Source organism: Anser brachyrhynchus (genome assembly GCF_964034855.1).
Source record: "Anser brachyrhynchus genome assembly, chromosome: 10".
Classification (NCBI taxonomy): Eukaryota; Metazoa; Chordata; class Aves; order Anseriformes; family Anatidae; genus Anser; species Anser brachyrhynchus.
Window position 1 is genome coordinate 8,266,704 of NC_137705.1, and position 24,304 is coordinate 8,291,007.

At 42.9% G+C, this 24,304-nt stretch overlaps 1 protein-coding gene across 2 annotated transcripts in view; it reads right to left on the bottom strand.

The window, feature by feature from the left end:
- Nucleotides 1-24,304, bottom strand: part of PTPRG (protein tyrosine phosphatase receptor type G) — a 410,991-nt gene that overhangs the window by 306,603 nt on the left and 80,084 nt on the right. Inside the window, exons 1-2 of one of the 2 annotated variants that reach the window (XM_080606411.1) lie at nucleotides 20,853-21,128; nucleotides 16,106-16,210 (exon numbers count right to left, since the gene is read on the bottom strand). Coding sequence is in view for 1 of the 2 variants with exons in the window: in XM_080606410.1 (XP_080462536.1) it covers nucleotides 16,106-16,210 (105 nt within the window). In the remaining variant the exon portion in view is untranslated. Of the gene's footprint in view, nucleotides 1-16,105; nucleotides 16,211-20,852; nucleotides 21,129-24,304 lie in introns of those variants that run through there. The other variant, XM_080606410.1, reaches the window with a different exon arrangement.

Sequence of the window (24,304 nt, forward strand, 5' to 3'; positions counted from 1 at the left end):
GTGTTTGCAAGAGAGACTGAACAGCGGAGCTGGCTGGAGAGCTCTGCCTTGTTATGGATATTCAAGGAAGAAAGATGTGTGGAGGCAAGGAAATCGAGGACTGAAAAGAAGAGATAATGAGACCCAAGCCTATCACCTCTAGCTGGCGTCTGACCTAAGCTGAAAAGCAGCAGAAACCACAACTGCCACGTGCTGGGAAACAGAGGTCACCTCAGCTGATTCTGCTAAGCGCCCTCATCTCGGAAGACATCAGTAAGCCCCGGGAGGCCTCCAGAAGTCTGACCTGTCTCTCCACCAGATATGAAACCTCTGATTAGGACGGGGGCCTTCTGATGGGGCTATGCAGGTGACACTTGACTGCACGTTGCATGCAGAGAAGATTCCCATGCCCATTTCTATTTCCTCCCAACTCAACAAACGTGCTTCATTTCAAACGCGCAATTGTCTGAGTGGTGTCTGCTTCACACCACCGCTGTTCTCAGTATGGAGAAGGCCAGCCAACAGCATGCTGTATTATTTATTCATGCAAACACTTCACTGCAAGAGGTCACAAAAGTCACGATCCTGCAGAAATACCGAGACTCTGTTCGTATATGGGCACTGGCATGAGGGGGTGTATTTGCTTTCCACGGAAAAGTCGGAGGACGCTGATAAGGGCACAAGGCTTTTCCAGGGACAGTAGGAAGATTGCTTTATTTTATTTTCTTTTCATTTATTTAAGACTTGAACTACGCAAAACCTCAGGAGCGATTTAATGAACAGAGGGATTTCTAAGAGGCAAGCAGAGCCTGAGAAATGCTTTTTAGATAAAGGTATTAAAATTCTGCAATCAGCAAAACACAGATAGATTATTCTAACCTGCACTTCTACGGGGGAGTTACAATGTACTTTGGAACTTAAAATTAAAAACAAAAAACGACAAGAACACCCCAAAGCTATTGCAACATCTTATTAAAGATGCTGAAGAGCTGGGAAGGCAAGAGCAGCCCTGCCCTGCTGCAGAGCCACCCAGCTCTTCCCACTTGCGCAGAGCCAGCGCTAACAGGCAGGGACCGTCCCGTCTGCCCTGCAGGCTCACTAAACCCAACAGCTCCTGCTCCAGCTTGCTGGGGCCTCCCTGATGGGAAAACACACCAAGCACCTGCCATGCTGGCTGGATGAGATGGGTGTGCGACCACTTACAGAAGTAGCCTGTGCCTTGAAAGGGATGAAGCACATCTACGAAGGCTGATTTCAGTTCCACTCTCTGCTGTCTCGGTCTTCTGGATGGCTCAGGACAGGGAACTGCTTTCCTTTTCCCACCCTTAACATGATGGGGGGAAAAAAATCTCTGAGGTCACAGAAGTGCTACAAGGTAAGTATATCTTAGAGATTCCCTCCAGGAAGTCAAAGTTGAAGGTAACATATACATGAGCCAAAGTGAGCTCAGGGTGATTCCTATGGTCCAGACCATACCTGAAGATGCGATGGCAATAAATAAATGTTTTCCTTGTGAAGAAGCACACGGGAAACAGAAGTAATGGATGCACTAGAAATCTTTAAAACAGCATTACTGTGTTCCAGGCTAATCAGGCCCATACAATTTGGTACAAAATTAATCAGCTAGGACTGTAGTAATAAAGTCTCACTTGGAGGCTGCATCGCTGCTTGGCATAGACCCAGGCATGCACGCTATGTCAGATGGCTGAAAAAAAACATGGAGAAGACACAGAAATAATCATCTTCCCTACCCGGGTGCCTCAGGCATTCTCTTCATCACACCAAAACAAGGAGTCAGAACATCTCCCGTCACAACTTCCCTGGATTTAGTGCAGGTACAAGACATTTTTCTGCACTCTTTCAGTCATACAGCAACTAATAGTTTTGTTACGATAATGTATCAAATTTCTATCACAATTAGCTTTATTTGCTCTTAGTTCTTGTTCCCAAAAGGCACACTAGATACTAAAATAGTCAAGACTGGTCTAAAATAAAACATTAACTCTTATTGACTGAATAATTTTCTCATTGAGAGCGAAATGAATGCAAACTGCATGAAGTTAAGCAGTAATGACTTTTCTGCAAAACTTCTGGTAAATGAATATCGGTGCTGTTAATTGCTATTAATTCTAGCTTAGTTATAATTTGTGGTATAGGATATCATGGTACTTTTTACGAAAAATGCATCTAACTCGGACATGCTCTGTTTCCCATTAATGTCATCTCTCGTAGAGCTGGGGGCGCACACAGACCGGAGGCATCTGCTACGCGCTGCACAGGGCACCGCACGCTTCCCCGGCGCAGGCAGGCAGCGTGCAGGGCTGGGCTGCCAAAGAAAAAACAGATTTCAGTCTCACGGTGCCTCTTCGCCCCTTTCGGCTCCGCTGAGGATGACAGAATGCCCTTGCCTTTGCATGGTGGGATCATCAGGACAGAGAGACTGCTCTCGGTTATCATTCTGGTAACAAAATATTTGGAAAAGGAGGGGAGAGGAATATTCACGCCTTCTTCCTTTCTTCCTCTCATCATGAGCAGGACCAGACATAGGCTAGTCCCAGCTCTACACAGTAATTTAAAATCAATATAATCACAGTGAACTTTGTCACCTCTGCCTCAGCCGAGTAGGTTTTTCATTTGGGTCCCTTGCCATTTTTCTCCCTGAAAATAAGTTCTTCAGTTTCCAGTCTGCCTTCAAATGAAATAAAGCCATCCTTGGCTCCAACACAGCAGGTAAGCAGCCTCTCAAGAAATGCAAGACAGCACACTTCTATCAGCTGCACATCCCTACATTCAAACACAATGGTTTCCATTAAATATGTAGGATTCAAATATTTATTTCCAGTCAATTAAATTAAGCACTACTTATCCTCCAGGGAATTCTTCCTCTCCCTCAATATAGAAGAGAGCACCAAAGTGCATTTCCCATACTTATTAACAACTCAGCAACACCTAAGGCTATAAAGAAATCTTTCCAACTAGATACAAAGACCATGGAAGCAAATATACAAATCTAGTATAAAGGAAGATATAAAGATCCTTTTGCCAGCCAACATAAAAAAAATCACCTTCTCTGTCCCAAGGAGCTTATAGTCTAAGCTCCAAGGGACAGTGAGATGCAACACTGGATGAAAAAAGGGTGAACAATGGAGGAAGACCTCCTCCACAGGTAGCACTGCACTCGGGAATGAGTCCGACCCGGGCTGTGCGGCAATGCTCCCGAAAAAAAACAGCTACTCCAGGGCATCGCAGCACTGTCCCAGCTCTGAGAGTTGTAGTGGGAGGATTTACAGCTAGCATTTTGTCCAGAGGAAATCACCAGCTACACTTTTTAAATCGTGTTATCATGCGCACTAATTCATACATCTCTCCTACAGCAAAACCTTTTTATTACAGAATTTCAAAAACCAATACTTGAATTTTAAACTTTAATATGAACTTACATTTTAAAACATTAAATTATCCAGCGAAGCGGACGTGAATGTGAAAAAAGGCCATTTCCTCCATCATTTCATTAAATTTGAAAGTACTTATTTATTTTAATAAGTTGAGATGTCCATATGCCAGGAAATTAACATGAAAGAATGTTAAATATGCCCAGTATCACTTCTTAAAAGCCTATGGAGTATTATGCATTTTCAAAATTAGCATAACTCAGCAAAACTACTTTCCCAGCAGTTACTTTTTATCATACTTTCCAACAGTACTTTGGGAAAAAAGCTGGAAATGTTTATTGTACTTTGCACTCCAGTTCATACAGAAGCCATGAAATGAACCCCGAACCATGCACCTTCCCTAATTTAAGGTCTGTTAATGACAAGCAGATGGTTGTCCAGCACACACTCTTCCAAGGGTTCCTGTGCAGGTGACCTTCCCTGGCACACCTGATCAGGACCACAGACTCAAATGGAAAGTGCAGGGGCTTGAACTGTTTCCTCTGAGCAGCTGTACTTCATTTAGCACAGCGGGACAGGATTGTCACCAGTGTCCTGATCACTTGAACTACCCAGACCTTCCCCGGGTCTTAAGAACCCATCTGTTGAAATTGCAGGGACTTCCTCATGGAAACACAGCACCTAACTGGCACAAGCTCTGAAAAGCTACTCACAGGAGCCTGCAATTTTGAATAGGGGCCCACATGGATTAGCCTAGTTTCCTAAGGAAACAGGCTTATGTATTTGAGCCTTCAATGTGCACCTGTGGTCCATCCCCTTCCCTTCTGCACCATTTTTGAACCTGAGGGCGAATTTTCACCAAATTGGAGAGCAGCTGGTGATCTTAGAGATACAGCATTGCTATGGGGTTTGTGAAGGGCAAGCACCAATGCAGGGAACTGTGGCAGAGAACACTAACAAAGCTCACAAAAGTGGCTCAAAGCTTCTTGGGCATCAGACATTTTTCACAGGAATATGAAGTATTTCCCTGCTCACACAGAAAGGAAAGGTTCTCAGTACCTGCTCCAGCTCATAGTCCTCATTTCATTACCATTATGCTTCAGCCATTAATGCGTTTAGCACCAAGCCACCTCTCAGACTGCACATTTTCTGTAGGAATTTTGGGCTGAAGTGACTTTTTTGCATCTGCACTGAGAGCAATTAAGTCCTGAGGACACCTGGGGGGCCCTTGTGCAACATAAACAGCATCTGGACTACATACACCCAAACCCTTCTTTCCAAAAGTTGCATCAAATTCTCTCTATGAACTTGACTTCATACAGTAAATCCTGTTCCTTAGAGATCAACACATGACAATACTGCGTCATGCAGATAAGTGTCTCAATTACAAGTCTCCAACAACAGAAATACAAATTAAAAGCATGATCTGAAGTGCCACAGAAGCATGCAAGTTGGAATCTATCTGAGAAGTTCACGTCCCCTCTGGTTAGCAGCAGATTAGCATCTGGCATGCAAAATGGCTTTTCATACCCCAAAGGGGCAGAAGGCTCCAGCAGCAGCCCGAGACACACCGCCACACCTCTGGGGTAAAGGCAGCATGTGAGACTGAACGTGAAGTGACCTAAACTCTCCATGACTTCGCTGTCGTCGTTACCTCGGGCTAGATCTTATTTCTGTACTTGAGAAACACATTCACACAGATGCAAAGCAAAGCACCTACCGCTGAGTTCCTCATTCTGAGCGCGTCCACTTGCTGCGTTGCTGTGCAGGAGCTCGACACCTGGGACTGAGCAGTGCTCGAGGCCCTGGTGATGTGAAATACAGCCAAGGAGTCCTGTGAGGTCCTGGTGCAGCACGGTGCAAATGCACGTGATCAGCAGCACTTAAGGGACCTCTGTCACCTCGTCTCTAGCTGTAACTTTATTACAGGTCAGTTGGGAAGGAGACAGGAGACATTTGTTTCACTAATCCACGTAGGAAAAGCAACAGAAACTGCAGTCCACATGTCAATACTGATCACCTTCAGGCAGTCAATTGCGGGACATTTCCTTTGTTAGACTCTGAGGAAATTTATACACGAAGACAGTTGAGAAAGTCTCCAAAGTGAGTCAGAAATAATGAACCCCAGGTGAAACAGCTTCTCCTGAGCTTTCTGGCAGCTGGACAACTTAGACATTGCTCTGAATGCTCTAGTTATAGCAGGGTAAAAGCAGCACCAGCCAGCTTTGTGGACCACCAGGCAGCTTCAGCCCTCTGCTCAGGCACACATGGGTGATCCAAGGCCCAGCACCCAGCCCCTCTGTGTCCCCCGGTCTCTACGATCACAACGTGACCCTACCTGACAGCAGCTCTACTAGCACAGATGTGCCTGTGTGTACCTGCAAGGCTGCAATCCTATAGCAGTGTGGAGCAAACACACATTAAGACAGCATTCAGAGAGAAATGCAGGGGAGGAAAGGTTTACTTCAGTCGTGGGTAGGGCAGACTGCCTTAAGTGAAACTGCAGTACTGCTCAGGAGATGACAGGCAGCTTTGTGACAGAGAAAAGACAGACAGCCTAATACTCAAGGCAGTGAAGACTGCTGGTGGAAGAGCTGCTTGCTGTTCAGCTCAGCCCACTTAAGGATTTTAAAGCAACTACGTGTCTCAAAAGTCTCTCACCCTACTGAGGATTCAACCAAAGGCCTACACAAGCCAGCAATGCCCACCACTCCTTACTGCAGCAGCTCAAGTTGCAACCTTCATCTCTGCAACAGGACATGGGGCTCCTAATTCCTCATGAATGAAATGAGCCACGTTACCAGCTGTCCTGCAAACATTATCGGCCCACAGTCTAACTCACCTCACAACTGTGCAGTGGTGAGAGACAGGAGGGGGTGGGAAGGGCTACTCAGGACACATTCATTCAGGGTTCGATTGGATTAAACCCACTTGGCCTTCCCAGCTCTCCAGAAACAGAAGCTGGGTACTCAGGTGCTCAGCAAGACTTGACATTACTTTTTACACCACAAAGTAACACACCCCTTCAATAAATCATTCCAGTGCCAATAGACTTTCCTTGGTTTGGAAGGCTACAGAGATGACCCTTGTGAGTTCAGTGGAGAGAGTTAAAAACATTTCCAGAAACTCATTCAAGTGCTGCTTAAAGATGTAATTTATATGCACAGTTCTGCACTCCATTGCAGGATTTCATATTTATTTAATTCGATGGTTAAAAGTGTGCCCATCCAACTCCCTGGGCGCACGCAGTCTTTAATAGAAACTTTTGGAACTTAGACCCAAATGTTCAGTGCACTGAATAGGAAAATAATAACTTCTTGCTTGAGCCCAACACTGTCCTGATGCCACCGGAAAAACCTGAGAGCACCAAGAGGACCGTGAGTGTCAGCACAGTGGCCAGCACAGCCCAGTTTGCTGGGGATGGGATGATGGGATGATGCTGGTGGTGGAATGACCTCAGGGAAGGCCTCATGTTAGCTCGGAGCTTCACAACAGCCGAACTGTTGACAGGTCTCCCACAGGACGAGTGGGTCTCCACAGCAACCAAGATCTCTTCAATTAGCACCTGATAAAGCTGGATGCCTGGCCTAAGAAACAGCACAGCACTGGGACTTGGGTGAATTTCTGACACTGCATGGGGTGCATCAGGTATATCAGAGGAGTTCAACTGCCCCGTCCTTCAGTTCCCACCACGTATACACATCGACCTCAGAGATGTTACAAGAATTAAAACTACCAACTGCTAAGCACTCACACTGCAGTACTAAAGGACACCAAAGAACCTATACAGATGAGACTCTCCAACCCTACCTTTCTCTAATGGAGATGTGACATTTAACCTAGAAGACACGCAGGACACCTCTGCCACCTCTGGCAGACACTACACCACCGGACGCCGATGAGGAGCTGGATGGGAATTCCCTGCCAGCAGCCTGCTGCAGCACTGCCTTTGTTCACTCTTCTCTTTGCGGGGGAATCCAGCGGCAGATGTACTCCTTTTGGGGGCAGGAGCTGCTTTTTCAAAGACCATGACAAAAACTGCAAGTCTTCGATGTTGCATCCTGCAAGACAGATATACTTTCTGGGGAAGGGTAGAGAAGAGATGGGGTAATTCCTGAGACAGTGATACTGAAAGGAAGATTATCTTCTGGACAGTGACTGGAATGACACAAAGCAGCCATCTCAAAAAATAATAGAAATAATTCTACAACTATTGCATCAACAGCACTCCTGGCCTTGCTCAGCTCTTTCATACAAAGACTCCACTTACATCCTGCAACAAAAATTCTGATTCATGCCTTGATTATTTCATACTTGGATTATTGCAAAAATGTTTGTGCCAAGCTTTTTTCTCCCCCCCCCCTTTTTTTTTTAAAAAAATCCACACTACAAGGCTATTCAGAGCTCCTCCATTTGGTTTGTTTCTCACTGCAGTATCCTTGCTGTTTGCATACTTTTTTCTCCCACTGTTATTCTTCTATATGTGTTCAGTTACATATTAAACCAGGACTGGAATTTCAATGTATTATTGTAGTCATTCAAGAACGTCAAGGCAACAGCAGACTCCAACCTTCTGTGTATTCTCCAGCCCATTTGCTGCGCTTGTATCACAGCTGCTACCCAAATACTCCATCTTTCTTCTCTATGTTTAAAATATATGCCTTTCAATTGTTTTTGTCTAAAGAAGAGCTTGAAGTATTTCATACTCTTTCCTATTTCAAAGCCTAGAAATCAGTTAAATAGACGCAACTTTTTGCTGCACTTCAGCACATTTTCAGTTTTGTAAAACACTGCAACAGTTGTTGTCATTCCAAAGGTTTTCTACAAATGTCCCAGTGTTCACATTCAAAGAAAATGCAACAAAAAGAACAGTACGTGCTTAAGGAAGTGAGGGGTTCCCCCTCCCCAGCAAAAACAGCTCTTTGTGTGTCTTCATTTCATCGTAGATAGCAAGAGCTGTGACTGCAGCAGCACAACGTAAAGTTACTTTGATATACTTTCATGTTCCGTTGGAACAACTGCATCTGAAACTCTGAAGATATCATCTAGCATCTGTTACAATTATTTAATACTTTTGTGCTGTGGTAGGGAAAAACTTCATGAAAGAACTGAAGTTGAAGGAACATCTGGTTATTTGCACCTCGTATTTAAGCTTCTCAAAGCTGTTCAGCTGCCAATGGCCTATCTCCTCAAAAACAGTAAAGAAAAAAATCAGAGCACTCAGAAATCAGGGATTTGCTTTAATGCATTTAAGTCATGAAAAACAATCAACTTACAGAAAGAACCTTGCCAAAAAAGAAAAAAGGCAATTTTACCATAACCGTGTCCAACATTTAAAAATTCAGCCAACCATTTCATTATAGACTGGATACCAGGATTGACTATGACAGTACTTGGAATGAAATGTAAACGTTGCATACAAGAAAAGGTGGCAAGAAGAGACAGAAAACAGTATTACTGGTATTCAATAAAGCAGTCGTGTCTGTGTCTAAGTAGAAACTAAATTACTATCTGAGGTTTTCTTAGCAGATTACATAGAAACTTGCCAATAGACAAACACAGTAAATGACAAGACTCTCAATCAGAGCTTGTGTTCCCCAGCAATATGGATTAGCAGAAATGATACCACAGACTACACTTGGACTGCTTCTGGAGAGGCAGGCACTTCTTTGAGCACTGCTAGTGTTAAATACTCAACACAGCCATGTGATTGTGAATTCCTGATTTACACTAGGTTATGGTTAGGAAGACGTATCCTATTCTCAGGAATAGGAACTTGGAAATTTATTTCTTCATTCCTATGACCCCCCAAAAAAAGATACTATTTCATATTTGTTACTTCAAAACTCTGAATAGCTAAGGAAGAATCAAAAGCATTCTCTTTGACACCCTCCTGGCGAATGCATGTTTTGATACAGATACCTCAGACAACATATGTCTAGTGCACACTGCGCAGTGCCTAGCTCATGGACGCGAAGACCTATGACCAAGTACCATCAGAATGCAAACAGTCAAAATGTACAGATGGTATTTCCTGTTTATTTGATAAACCACACAGCAGTGTGCCACTTGCTTTAGCTGTGCGCATTAGAAATCTGGTCTCATGCTTAGGCAGTAACAGTAAATTCTCAAACTATGGTTTTCCATGTTTCTTTTATGAAAGCGTGTAGCACTGATTTCTGGAACAACTGTTACTCTAATAAGACTGCACATGGAAATGAATGCAACACAGCTGGTTTCAGCAGAGTTCAGTGAAGACTACCATTCATCTCTGATGAACGCAGATAAAATATTCAAAGCTCAGTTTACTGATCAGAGCAGATATTAAAGGGAATATTTTTTCTGGATCTCTCAGGTTTCTCCCCCTTTAGACAGTCAGCTTTAAAGAGCAAAAAAGGGAGAGCCAGAACCTGCTCTTTTCAACTATTCTGCATTTAAAGGAGGTGAGTACACTCAGAGCGGGACGATAACCATGTACGCAGCATGCCAGAGTTTTGGTCAATATTAAGATTTATTATTCTGAGGGACAGAAAGAGTGAAATACTGACCACAGCAAATAGTCCATTAGTTACCTCTCAGTTCAATAAGTCTTGATGCTTTCCTTACTATGTGCTGATTATTTCCTGTCCAATTCACATTAGCAGCTTATTTAATGAGAACAATCTAAGCAAAGAGAGAAAAATTCACACTTTTACAGAAGACATCACCAAGTTACATTTCATCACAGTTAACACCATTTGCTATTATTTCAGGAAATAACCTTTACTGATCTTTCCTGTTTTAATGCCAGCAATTGCTTTTGAGAACACCACTTAGCTCTTATATTCACCACTGGTTATATTTTAAATAACAGCATCTTAAAGGACAGCAATAACTACTTAAGTGTTGTAGAACAAAGCATTCACACACTGACAGTGGACACCAGCATGACAGGGTGACCAAAAATCCTATTCTTAATGGACATTTTTTTCCCCACTTGCAAGGTCATCTCTACCCTTGTGAATCCTGTTCTTCTTCTATTAAATTCTACTTATGTTCATGGTAGTGGCAGGGAGAAGGGATTCAACATTTTAGACAGAAAAAAAACCACATCAGTAATAATAAGCATGAAAGACAGAAGCATTATAAATAGTGCTAATAATTTCACACAGAAAATGAGAGCTATCAAAGGTACAAAGAGGAAAAAGATGCCTTGAAAATACCATAAGATTAAAAAGAAAAAAACAACAGTATGCATTTTCTACGCAGGGTTCTCTTTACAAAGCCACAGTTACATAAACAAGTAAAAAGAGCATGTACACATCATTGGCCAGAGTCTGCTTTTTTGTTCTCTGAGACGTCCAAATGTTTTTGATTACTTCAAAGGGAGTATTCCTTGAATGAGTCAGCTTGCAGCACTAGGGCTGAGCAGCAGAACAGCCACCAAGAGAGCAGGGTACACCAGCCCTGCCAGCACCCACACCACAACTCATCCAGGAAACCCCAGTGACAAAAGCACCATCGCCTGTCTACAGCATCCCCTGCTGAAGGACAGCGCGGCCCCCCATTTCACAGCCTTTGATCACACGCATTAATACTGGGCATGGTTTGACATTACATCTTCACTTACATCTAAAGACTCCACAAGGAGTCTCCTGATGTGAATAATAGAGAAAAGAGTGCTATTTCCCCACAGCTACTCCTGGTTTTGTATAATCTCATTGCAACAACTGTTACATTAATTTTGCATAAAAGTTTTTCAGAAAAATGTATATGAGAGTTGGTATTTCTAGAGTGGCAACAGGTAGGCCTTTCAGATCCACTACCACTTAAGATACAAGCATCTGAGTCAGTACCTCATAAGAGAATCTCATCCCAATGTCCTGACCCTCTCGCTAGCCTTTTTTGGGCTACTGCATGGCAAAACAGGATCTAGTCAGGCCACTGGCAAAGTGTTTTCAGCCCTGACAGATACAACACTTGACAGCTGAGAGTCATCTTCAAATGTCTGGAATATTACACTGTGAAATAGCACACAATGTACAAGGGAGGGCCAGTCAGAAAGCCCTGAATCTGGTAGATGTTTCAACAGCTTGTTTCCATAGGATTTCTTTTCAATTTTTTTAATAAATAGTTTATATTTACAAAAATGTCTCCACACTGATGACAAGGTACCTGCACTGCTATCTGTTGCTATTACAGATATTAGAATTGTGCTGAATTCTGTGGCAATTAAACAATGTGCTAAAAATCATTCCAGACTTGTCCTTCATTCAGTGGTTAGCCTAACAGAAAAGATTATGGTGAAAAGAAATCCAGCAGGCCTGCCCTGAAGCACATTCAGGATCCACACCTACTTCTTGCTTTGGCTGCACTGCGCCCATTTCACACTCCCATTACGCTGCAAGTAACGTGGCCAGTTGCAATTTAGGAAGTCTCTGGCAAGCCATAAGACACGCTCATGGAATAAATGCTTTGCCAATATATACACAAATACAAGCGTACAGAGAAACCCGCCTAGAAATGTAGTTAGAGTTTCCTGCAAACTCCTAAAAAGAACATCTAGGAGATCTCAGTCTCTGTTCACTCTTGCAGCTCCTATTTAAGGACAAGTTACTGTCTTCTGTTGTCAGTGTTTGCTCACTCCTGAATTTGGTTTAAGGAGCTACTAGCACAGACTTAATGAAGTTTCTTCTGAAAAGCCAATTGTGTTTCCTTCTGTCTTTTTGACAAAACCCATTTAAAACAGGCCTTCATTTAATTATCTGCTCTTTATTTTTGCGAGTTTTATTTCTCAACTGGAGTGAATGTTACAGTCGGAATTGTGTCTGTAGACAACAGGCTTATTTTATAAGGTTTAAAATCCCATCCTTTACAATTGGACAGTGAAGGGAGAGCTCTGTGTACAGTACATGTGCAGTATGTGCACAGGGCACAGAGGTTCACAGGGTCCTCTCTGTGGGGACATTTGGGTTCATGGGTGCATGTTTGACCCGAGGCTCATTTGACTCCTCATTAGTGGTTGAAGGTTTATCCTCTCCCAACTCTCACGCCTGAGAGGAGCAATGTTACAAGCAACACGTGGTAATGCCACACATACCTTGTGAAACCAGGAAAATTCCTGATCTCCAGAGTTTCAAAGCAGCTCCTAGGCCACTCCTGCACAAAAGGGGCATGGAGAAGCAGTAGTGTTTTCTACAGGCTACAGAGGAGTCGCTTGATAAGCACTGTATAGGACAGATATATCCTGTGGAAGATAAAGACCTGAGGGCTCTCTGCTATATGGCTGTGCCCTTTTTCCGCCCCCAGGCAGGAAAACCACAACCGGCTGGTTGCTTTCAGACCTCTCCCATCCTACCTCAAGATTTATTACAGAACATTTAAGCCTGAAAATACAAAAGCTCTGCAAACAGGGAAGCACAGCCATAAATGTAAAGAGGCCTCAGTGGCTATAAATCAGTAAAGCTCAATTGAAATCAATATAAAGCCACAGTTCAGCCTAATGTAGGCCCAGCGGAGATGCGGGCCTACTGGTCAGCACTGAGCTCTGCCCACGCTTGTCCATTGATGGCTGGCAGAAGCTGTCCCGGGCTTATTTACTCTAGTTGGCAAATTCCCTTAGAGGAGACTTCAAATTCAGCATCATACAGTCCAGCACAGCTTTTTTCCCTGCCTGTAATTGCTGGGGCTGGGCCAGCAGCTGCTGTACAACTAAGTGGAGGAGAGCTGGCCTGCACATTTGAGGACATGGAAGGAAAGCAGCCTACCAGGTAACACCTATAAAAGAGCTTGGAAACCACTGACACAGACTAATTGCTTATTGCAGAGCAGGTTTCTCACTCTGTAGGCTCAGTGAAGTTTGATGTAAACTTCCTTGCTATGTCCAAAACCCTTCCCACAGGACACTCACTAGTATATAACTTGCTTGGCCAAGCCCTGCTCAGGGTTCCTAGGAAATACTCCAGGGAATGGGGAGGCAAGGAAAAATAATCAGATAACACGAGCATCCTCCTCACTGCGCCTGTGTAGAAAGAAACATCTGTCTGACATCTGGGCTCAGCCACCCACCATTTATCCCTATCTTCAACCTAACACAGAAAGCTAGGCATCTTCATTACCCCTGCCCACCTCAATGAACAAATGTGGGCAAAAAGCATCTGATTAGAGACTGAATTGGCTGAATGTCCCGCATGGAGCTGGAAGGAACCAAGCGAGGGGACGGAAGAGAAGAACTCCCACACAGGAAGACGTGACAAAGCAGCAGCCTGTGGAAACATCCACTCCAAACAGAGCAGAAGCTCCTTTCCCCACCTAATTGCTCGCCTTCGCTTCCTCCTTTTCTCAGGGAGATGCTGGCAACACTGAGACTCCTGCAGTACACCACATCAACCCTGGAAAATTCCTTCAGAAATAACTGCGTCTTCAGCACAAGCTGAAGCACCGGAGCTGCTCCTCCTTGCAGTCAGAGGCCACAATACGGTTCAGGAGAACACCAGACCTCCAGCTACTTCCAGGGTGGGCTTGCTGTGATGCAGTATGCACAGAGTCCATACAGTCAGGACATGCCGTACCTACACTGTTTGCTCACACCTGTATCTCATGTCACGAAAGCTTTGGCAAAGACCCACGTTCTGCAGCTGGAATAGTCGGTGCCAAACCACTTCTCCCCTGGAATGGCATTTCAAGTTTCTTTGATCAAACAGTAGCCTGACAAAGCATCCTGAGAAAATGTTATATCCTCTCCCGGTTTCTTGACAAGTACTGGTAAATATATCATTTCCACCTTTTCCGTCTCCTAATTTACTCCTTTTATCAGCAATAGTGACAAAAAGGTTCTAATTAGGTAGTGCTAATCAGGTAGAATGGCATGTGATTGACGACTGAGAAGTCACTATCTGTTCTCCGAAAAAAAGATTGGCTATTTTTCTCAGACAAGCAGGAGATTTATCAATAGACAAAAGGATGCAAAACCCAACAGATACGGTATAATTACACATCAGGACTATACATTTTATTTTGACATAAACCTAAAAGGATTAGTGGGTGGTAAAAGCTCTTTTGGAGGGGTGAACAACCAATATTACTCATAAAGGAAGAACTACATGAGCTCAAAAATAGAATTAAGAAAAAAAATAAATGAGATTTTGGGGGAGGAGGGGTTGTTGGTTTTTTTCCTGGGTTTTGTGGTGTGTTTTTTTTTTTTTCTTTTTAAGGCAAAGGACTAGTTAAAAAAAGCGTACTAATTCCAATGAAGAGTTTTGACATATATGACAACTGACTAATTCCAGTAGTTTTGTCCTTTTCAAACATTCTGATTTAACTACCAGCAATGAATATTCTAAATACATTTTTCAGTAACAGAAACAAAATAAACCTGCCAAGTGGCACTTAACTTGCAATATTTTATACAAGACAACAGATAAGAATAGGCCATTCATTCCAGCATAAAAATCTTTCCTCTATTTATTTCCACTGTTTATGAGTTTGGGGGCTTAAAATCTAAATGAGTTATTTTAAGCTGAAGCATGGAAATAAATCTCATGACAGGATTTGTCCATCTGATGATAACCTCAAAGTTCAACAAAAAGCAGTCGTTTGTCCTACATTTCTAAAATGCATAGATGTATTTTACTCATAAAAATACAATACTTTGCTTGCAAATGAGGCAGCTTGTAATTTTGAGATCTAATAAAGAAAATTTGCGACATCTGGTATTTTGTGTATTAATGGAAAAAACCTCTAACCTTACCTAAAATTATTCACTTCCAATGAAATTCATGGTCTGCATAAAAGAGAGGAGTTGGCAGTCAAAAATTAACATTTGCTTGTTTATCCAGTATCAGTATTCAGACTTCTAAGGAAACAGTATTTTTCTTTCAGCTAAAACTAGGTAGGCCTGAACAACATTCCTCTTAGACAAGCACCATATGTTTGAAATGCACCTCAGATATTCCCCCCAAAAAAGCATGCACAAGTTCATTATGATACTTGAAACCCTCAGAAATACTTTTTAGATATTCAGCAATTTTCCACAGAGAGCCAATATAGCTACTAACATGATTTCCTTTTTTTTTTTTGACAACTTCAAATACAGATTTGTAATTTTCTATACCTGAACCAACCCGCAAACCGTATGTCTACGATGCCATTCTGAAGCATATTTTGATTTGTGGCATTACAAAATTGTGCACACATCAGGTTTTTCTTAAGACTTCTAAGAGCAATGTGACAAATAAAGAAACACCCTCCACACCCTACCTTCTCAGCAGCACTCATCCTGGTGTGATACTGAACTGACAGGTGTCATTGTCGACACTATACCCTACTGCAAAAACACACACACGCGAAATGGTAATTATCAAAATTTCTAGTATTTTGTCATCTGGACATATGTATGGATTCTTACAATCTTCACAGAATACTGAACAGAGTAAGCAAGTGGTAAACTTGGACATAATGCTGTCCGGACAGGGAGAGTAAAGAAAAGTTTGTGGGAATATGCCATTTTAGGGGTGTGTTAGGAGACTAACGCAGGATTGAGAGAAGGTGCAGAGTAATAAGGAGAACCCTCCAGGTAAGTGGCAGGAATGCAAGAAAGGACTGGATTTGTGTATAGGAAGCCACAAGGAAGTCAGAAAATACATTGTAAAATTAATTTAAACTCCAATTTCTGAGCATAGTAATAACATAGAGCAAAGAAACATTTTTATTTTGGAGATGTTTCATGTTTCACTGTTCTGAAGAATTCAACTCACCCGAGTATGCCCAGTAAGGATCCCCCGAAGCCTTTCGCCTCCGTATCTGCACAGAACTACCATGTCTGTTTTCATGCAGAGAGCCAACATAACCTTCAGTCAGAGCTGCAAAGAGAAGAAGCAGGAATTGTTAGGAAACTGGTATTTACTCCCTGGAGTTTACACTGTAAAGCTTAAATCTTTGCTGAGCAGAGACTACAAAGTTGGCATTGCTTAAAAAAAAATAAAATAGGCAAGTTCCTCATCCATGGAAACCCACCATCCAGAGATGATTCTGAAAAGCCAGGACTCACTCATACCGTTATTCTGATCCAGCCATGCCAGCCTACACTCCAGTAATTTCCATAAGGATTTTCTGATATATACAAGCAAACAAATGTAAGCTAGGACAACTCATCTTCCTCTGTCTAGACCTTAAAGATGGTCATTAGAGAAACAAGCTACCAAACTAATAATTGTAAATCTACACACAAATTATCAAGGTCCTTAAAAGAGTACAGATGCAAGAGTTCACGTTATCCTTGTTACCACAACTACATCTATTTTAAACCACGTCTTAAAATCCCATGTAGAACAGCTTCATTCAGGACAGAATGAATCTCCTCCACACACAGCCTGCAGACCCGAGCCCACAGCGCAGGGGGTAACAGTCTCAACAAGAGCAAGGCTCAAGTAACATCATCTCCCGTGATTAATTGAAGCAAAGCAGACATAAGACAGAGGAAGGTTGCATGCCAGACAACTATCCAGTGTGCAATACCCATGCTTTATGACATGAAAGAGAGGGACCACAAGCTAGGAGGAATTAAATTCATCAACCAAAATAGAAAATAACGCATCCTACATTGCATCCCAGCTTTTTTCTTTTAATACGCCCAAACATTTTTTTCTTGTAAAGGATCACACAGATTTCATGAGGAAGTAGGGTTTTTGTTTGTTTGTTCATCTTTTTACATGTAAATTTTGTTCAGTGTTTCTATGCATCTGACTGAATCGACCTGGAGGTGTGTGACTTCACAAATTCCAATAACAAGTCTATAACAAATTCAACCACCTTCCTCAGACCACCATAGTTGAAAACTTTTGTGCTATAGTAAACGCACACAGACAAAAACCCTTAGATCTGCATACAAAGAATGAGAAAAACAAGCATGCACTAACTGACTCTATGGCAATTTAAGTCCAACTGATCTCAAATCGCTTATTTGATAAGTAACTAGCTGAATAATTCAAATTAAAGCGTTAAAAAAATCCCCCAAAGTACCTCTACCCATATGTAGTCACTGCACGGCTGAACACCTCTGTAGACAGCCTTCTATCTGCAAATGGGTAATGGATTTCTGCAGATTTTTGGAATCCTGAAATGGTAGGAAAAGTCATGCAACCTCGGGAAAGGCACTGCAGGTTTGCCCCTGCCAATTTTTTCTCTTGTGCGAGCAAAGGTACTAATTGTGCAATTTATTACGAGCCTCTGATTTGAATGAGTTTTCCAGATTTCTTGGCAACTTTCTAAATACTAATTGACTGCAGGCTGAACTAGAAACACCGGAACATATCAGGATTTGTAGGCAACATTACAACATGTACCTTAGTCTCTCTTCTGATTTACCCTCATGTGTCTACCTGGTTCAGAGGCAAAAGACATTTGTATCAACAGGAAAGAACAGGTAGGGGATGAGGAAACCCAAAACACCTTGGCGAAAACACTGAGCAAAGATGAGAGACCACAAAAATCCAAGGAAGAGAAAACAGATCTAACCTAGCTGGGTGACTGGAAAGGCCTTCAGATAAAGCAGCCTAATTACTCAAAAACCAACAAACAAACACTTGTGTCCTGGGAAATGTACCTGAAGCCCCCCATTACTACAAAATGAAAGAGAGCAGCACCTCTTTTCTGAGCTCGCTCTACAGAGAGGAAGCAATTTATTTATTTATTTATTTATTCACCCCAGAAAAGCTACGATTCCTGCAGGCAGAAGGAAGATTTCACCCTGGTACCTCCAAGGAATAAGGTACTCCTGCAGGTGGGTACGTGCTCAGTGAGCCTTTCCTTGTGCCCTGCCATCGGAAGAAGGAAACTATGTCCAGATAACCTGTATTTATTGAAGGGAAAAAGGATCTGAGTCAGTACAGAACATCTGAAACTGTAAAGCCCTTCGTAATCCTAGCTTGAACCGAAGAGCCACATGGCAGCCATGGTATGGCTATGAATCATACTATTGATTTTCAGTATCCTCTGTGCAGAAAATTAAATTATGCAAATCCAGGCCTTTATGAATGCCTAACTTCAATGTGAAATTGAACATTTGCTTTAGTCAGCATCTTATTTATGCAATTAAAAACCTGGCGTTCTGGTGAATATATACAGTTTAAGTTTTTTGTATGGACACTTACAGATTTGTACATTTATCTATACTTATAAATAATGAAGAGCCATGTTATACACAAATTTAATTCCACCAAAAGAATGTTACAAACCGAGAGGGGAGCTCAAGTATTTGTCGAGAGAACTGTGGAAGGGAACTTTCCAGTTATGCTGCTAAACATTTTCTGTAGGACTGAAAGAGAAACAAATTGGTACGTACTAAATAAAATCCCGAGTGACTGTTAGGCAGCCCAACGTTAATGACAGTAGTCCCCTTACAGACGTGCGGTAATTCCGCAGTCATTAGCAATTTTGAGAAGGTATATGTTTACTGGATAACTGCAAAAACTCTGGAAAAAGGATGACAGGTTAAGATCTCTGGCTGTGCTGCAAACTGGGAAGGCAATGGTCTGTCTCCACCAAAAAACATGACACCGCCTTCTTGCCGGGCTGGCTCAGCTCCCCAGCCTGCTGACGGTGGGGCCAGGCATTCTGCACAGCGCTGCACACACGCCAGGAGAAACCACTGTGGGAACAAACAGCTATTGCTGGCGGTATCTTACACCGGTAAAGTCATCGGGAAGCCACAGAGTCAATCTCAAGGTGCTTTTGTTCTGCAGTGTCAGCTGGGGTCAGTCGAGTCTCCTGTACTGAGAGGTGCGAGGTACAGGACAGAGCACGCGGTGCATTTTCAGGTTTGCCTGTCTTCCAGAAAAGCTGAAAATACATTTTGTCCAACCCAAAACTCGACTTTCATTTCTACCTTCCACAGATCAAGGTCTGGAAGAGCCAAAGTATCAAAGTCAAATTATTTCAAAAAAGAAAGAGCTTTAAATGTATCAAAACCTTGCTACATTTCAGAGAGCTTACTTTTTTTCAGATTTTGGGAAGGACCAGGGATGTGCCTTTCTACCAAATCAACTTGATGACACTAGTGGAAATTTAACAGGCATCTCAGTGTTGCTGAGCCTGCCTCTTTCAGTGGAAAAGCACACAGCTAAAAGATTTCATTCAGCTCCAGCCATTAGAGCACATTTATCCATTTTTTGTGCAGTGCTACAATTCCACGGTTCCAGAAGCTATACATGCGAATAAGTGACAAACTCAACTGACATCTTCTCGTGTTTCTAATAGGAGAACAAGTTTTGGAGAAAATATTTACGAGAGTTAAGTTATTAACACCAATCACAACGGGTTTCCACAAATCTTTCTCAGCTGGGAGACAGTTAACAGCTCGAGAACAGAGAGCAGCCAAGTGATTTCCTGCTCCACTCCCACAGAATTGGATGCTGGAGGAAAGCCAGCAATTAGACGGGCTGGTCCGGCACGGAGCAAACATGGGGAGGCTCCGCTCTTCTGGGAACCCTGGAAAAGTGGGGGAAGTGGAAATCGGGACAATAGGAGGGGCAGGAACATGCTCCAGGAAGGCTCAAAATGGACCAGCCAAAATAGAGGGGCGGGGGGGAAATACACGCGCACAGCAGGAGACAGAGGGGAAGAGAAAGGAGAGCAGAAGACCTTGCCCTGCAAGGCTTGATTTGATACATCACGCCAGTGCTGATGGCAGAGGAGCAATGAATACCATAATATATGTTCAGAGACTTGCAAATACATGACTGAAAAAAAGACGGCGACCAATCTGACACTCAGATACACAAGCATGAAATTAAATCCTGAGCAACTCCTCTGGCTGCTGGTGCAGTGCCGGTGCCTGCGAAGCGTAACACCTGCAGTCGGTGGAGTTGTGCCGGTGCCTATCACGACCACTTCTGCAGGGAACAGAGGATCCTTCAAAGCTAACACGGAGAAATCTCTTACACACAATTTCATATAATTTTAATCGGTACTGAACGCTACATGATTTTAGATGATGTGCTAAATTAATCAACCCATGCCGCATATCTGCAGACAGCAAATGCAACGCGATGCTGGGATACTCCTTAGCATTCTGATCAGCTTTCCATTTACTCTGCCTCAATATATTAAGTTTCCAATAAAAATTATTTGATAAGTGCCCTCAAAGGTATGATAAGGTAATTCCAGCCTGAATACCTTACTGGTATTCACAGTTCACATGAAAACGCAAAATTTTATCCCCAATCTACCTTAAATATAAAACTATCATACTGTTCAGAGAGATTATACCCTGGGCATTAGTGTTTAAATGGTATCAAGCCATCCGCTGTGTCAGAAAAAATCCTTTAAGGTCGGTACTTTACGTCTGAATGGTGAAATCATTAGTTATGATGGTAGATTAACTAGATGGTGTGCCAAACTCAGACTCTTTTAAGCCTTCTCCGAAGAGGAAGGTCGCACGCTAATTTGTTTCCGATTAAAATGGTACAGAGACAATGGCACACGCGTAGCCCAGCTCATACTCACTCAGTAACTTGCCACTGTGGCAGTTGAGTCAGTTTTAGTCCCAGCCCCTGATGCAGACACACTTCTCGACTGATGCAGTTCAGCCTGGTGCTACTGCTGGAAAACAAGGCAGCCTTTGGAGACAGAGCCTTGGCTACTGGAATCTGGAACGGTGTTACACCATGAAAACTCAAATAGGGAGAAATCAAATCTTGGTAGTATTTAACCAAAAAGCACTAAATCATACGGAACACCGGCAATTAGTTCTTTATCAAACTGATGCCTGTAAAAAGCAAGCTTTTTCAAAACAAGGAAACCACTGTTTTTTTTAGAAGATGATGCAACAAGGCCTCTTTCTTTTAAAAGGGGTGGGGGCACAGGAACATTACCTGAAAGGCTTTTGCATCATTGGGAGTTTCAGAGATCACTGAGCCAAGACACTTAGCCATCTGCAAGCCTGAAGCTTCAAGCAAATCTCACAGGGAGGGAGAAAAAAAAAAAAAAGGCAGTATCTCCATCTAGGCATATTTATTGTATTTTTAATTGGACTGTGCTAAAGTGAAGCAGGTAAGGTGAAGACACTGCAGTGTTATGCATTGTAACACGTGCCCTGCTGACAATGGTTTAGGCTTCCCAGCAATTTCTTACAATAAATGTTGTGAAATGGGCCAGCAGGGAAAAAGAAAAAAAAAAAGAAAAAAGTTTAGTATTATAAATTTATTTCCTATCATTTTTTTCTCTATAATTAAAATTAATAATGGTTAAATCCATTTCTCTAGGCTCTTTTATGGACAACTTCCTAAACAAAACTAGGCTATTTGTCTCAAATATTTTACCGTCCTTTGACAGCAAATAAATCTGAAAATATTTCAGGCACAGCTAATCCATTCTGATAGCGCATTACTTTCAAACGGACTCCTCAGCCCTGGATTCCCATATTTTGGGGAGATTATTTTCTATCTTGCCAAAAAAGGATGAAATTTAAAACAACATATGGTGGTCAGACAACATCAACAAATTCTATTCTGAATGAGACTTTTTCCTTTGATTCTGCTGCGGAGTTTTCTTCTGACTATCAGATAAAAGACACGGTCTATTCTCCCATGAATGCATACACATTTTCACAAACAGCTTCCCATTAGTGAAATAAGGGAGTTACAATCACGAGTTTCTCATGACTGAGTGAAATAACAGACATCCGAATGCAGAATCTGCCAAGAGATGCATATCCCTTTCCCAGATGACAGTCACCCAAACAGCCTCTCGGTTCCTGTGTGAGCACAATCTACAGATCTATTCTTAAAAGTGACACGGGACTCTTCACACCATTCCTTCTGTTGTTCACGTGTCCGATAGATGATGTGGCAGCAGCGCAGAGCCTAAGAACAAGAACACAACTGGCAGGCCTGTACAGGAACCAACCAGCAGGCTGCAGTTTGAAGATGGAAGATAGTCCAGGGAACACACTGTCAAACTGGGGGGATTAAATTAACTAGTGGGATTAAAATCCCTTATCCCAAAAATTCACTAGGTGCGTTAACTTTCAGTAACCCACTGAGTTCAAAGACAGTGATCTGTATTCTGCATTACTCCAATGTATCAACATAATAGCAGTCCCAAAGCATCAGAGCTGATGTAGATAAGTAACAGAAGACACGTTTTTAGTGCAGCCTTTTCTTTAAATTACAAGGGATGCAGTTCAAGGGTGACACGGAAGTCTCCTACTTAGCCAAACCAGAATGAGGACACGCAATGCCCCACATGCCAAGTGCTGCCAGATGCTCATGGCAGGGCAGACACCCTCCCAGGGAAGAGCAAACCAAAGGCTCCCCAGTCATGGCCAGTTCCCCCAGACCCTCCTCTCTCAGCTTTACAGCAAAGCTCATTAGCAAGGCAGCCAGGCAGCTTCGAGTTGCATTAACGACGCCCCATTAAGAAGACTCAGAAAAAGAAGCTTGGGAGGCCAGGAAGAGACAGATGCTGCCGGATGATTAGAAAGGGCTTGGTTTTGCATTTTCATGGCTTATACGCTCTGCTGGCATCAGCTGTGCAAGACATGACATGGCTGGTGAACTCGGACCACAGATCGCAACTGGCATCACCTGCAGCACTTCTGCTAGGAAGAAGCAAAGTCAGCCAGACTACCAGCAGTGCCAACAACCTCCTTCTCAAGATAAAAACACACAAATTAAACTAACTGCAACATCACCCTTTCCACAAGGACAGTGTACTGCAGCACGGTTTCTGCCAGAGGGCTTGTGGAATATAGTCTAAGACTTCTCTGACTGCAATACGTGAGCTCAAAGCTACCTGTGTGTGAGCAACACAGCAGGAAAAAGAAACAGTCTGCTATCTTTTCCCCTGAGAAGACGTAGAAACGCTGAGCAGAAAACGTAGCTCAGGCAACTGCACTCCTCCTCCAGGATGGAGGGGCTGCTGTTCAGACTGCAGACGGCGTGTGATGGTGGTAGGTGAGGGCCCCACTTTGGAACCACTCATCCCACATCACCATACCCAAACCTGGAATAAAACCTTTGTCTCATTGAACCATTCTCTGACACTTCCCCCCACGTAGAGATATACTCCATTTACCTTTAAGACTAAGTTTTTCAAACAGTCAGATATTCTAGGTATCTAATATGAGATACTTTAAAGAAGACTAAGGCACGTTACATCCTGAAAATTGAACTCCTTTTAGGCTCTTCTGATTTGGGCAGTCAGACAAAAAATAATTGGATGCACCTGACAACCCTGTAACCTTGAAAACTCTTGGCCTGTGCATCCTGTACAGTCCCTCAGACTTCTGCTAACCATCATTATCTGCATTTCTTAAAAGGAGGAAGCCTCTTCCTTGTTCATCACCCCTCCATATGGTACCTCAGAGGGGTCATGTCACCGCTGAATTTTACCCATAACCATGCATAAGGCAAACACAGAAATAAAACTTCAGAGCAGAGGTTCATATGCAATGCTGACCTCCACAGGAAAGCCGATGCTCCCTCAGCCAGTGCTGACTGAATCGGAGCAGATACGAAGGAGAGAAATGATAAACTCAGTTCTCCAGCATCTAGGTAGGATAGCGGGGTCAGGCTGAACCAAGACAATGAAAACCCAAGTATCAGGGCAAAATAACTACTCGAGCCAACTCCAGCATCTCTGCACTGTTTCCCCAGGGACAAGCTTGAAGTCAAGCTTGGAGCCAGCTGGAACCCAGAGGCAGCTCGGTGTCCTTGTGCCGAAGGGACTCGAGTCCATCAGCACAGGCAAATTGAGAAGGGGCCATCTGGGTCTCGTTATTCATGGCACAGTTCATCTGGGAAATGTGTAAGCCACACATATATAACGGCAGCCTGTTTGTAGGGTCAATTAACAATGGTAAAAGGGGGGCTTTATTTCATTTCTCCTTTTAGTGCAAGTACCTAAACCTTAAGGGTTTTACAACAGAAACCACCATGGCAGTAACCACCTGTCTC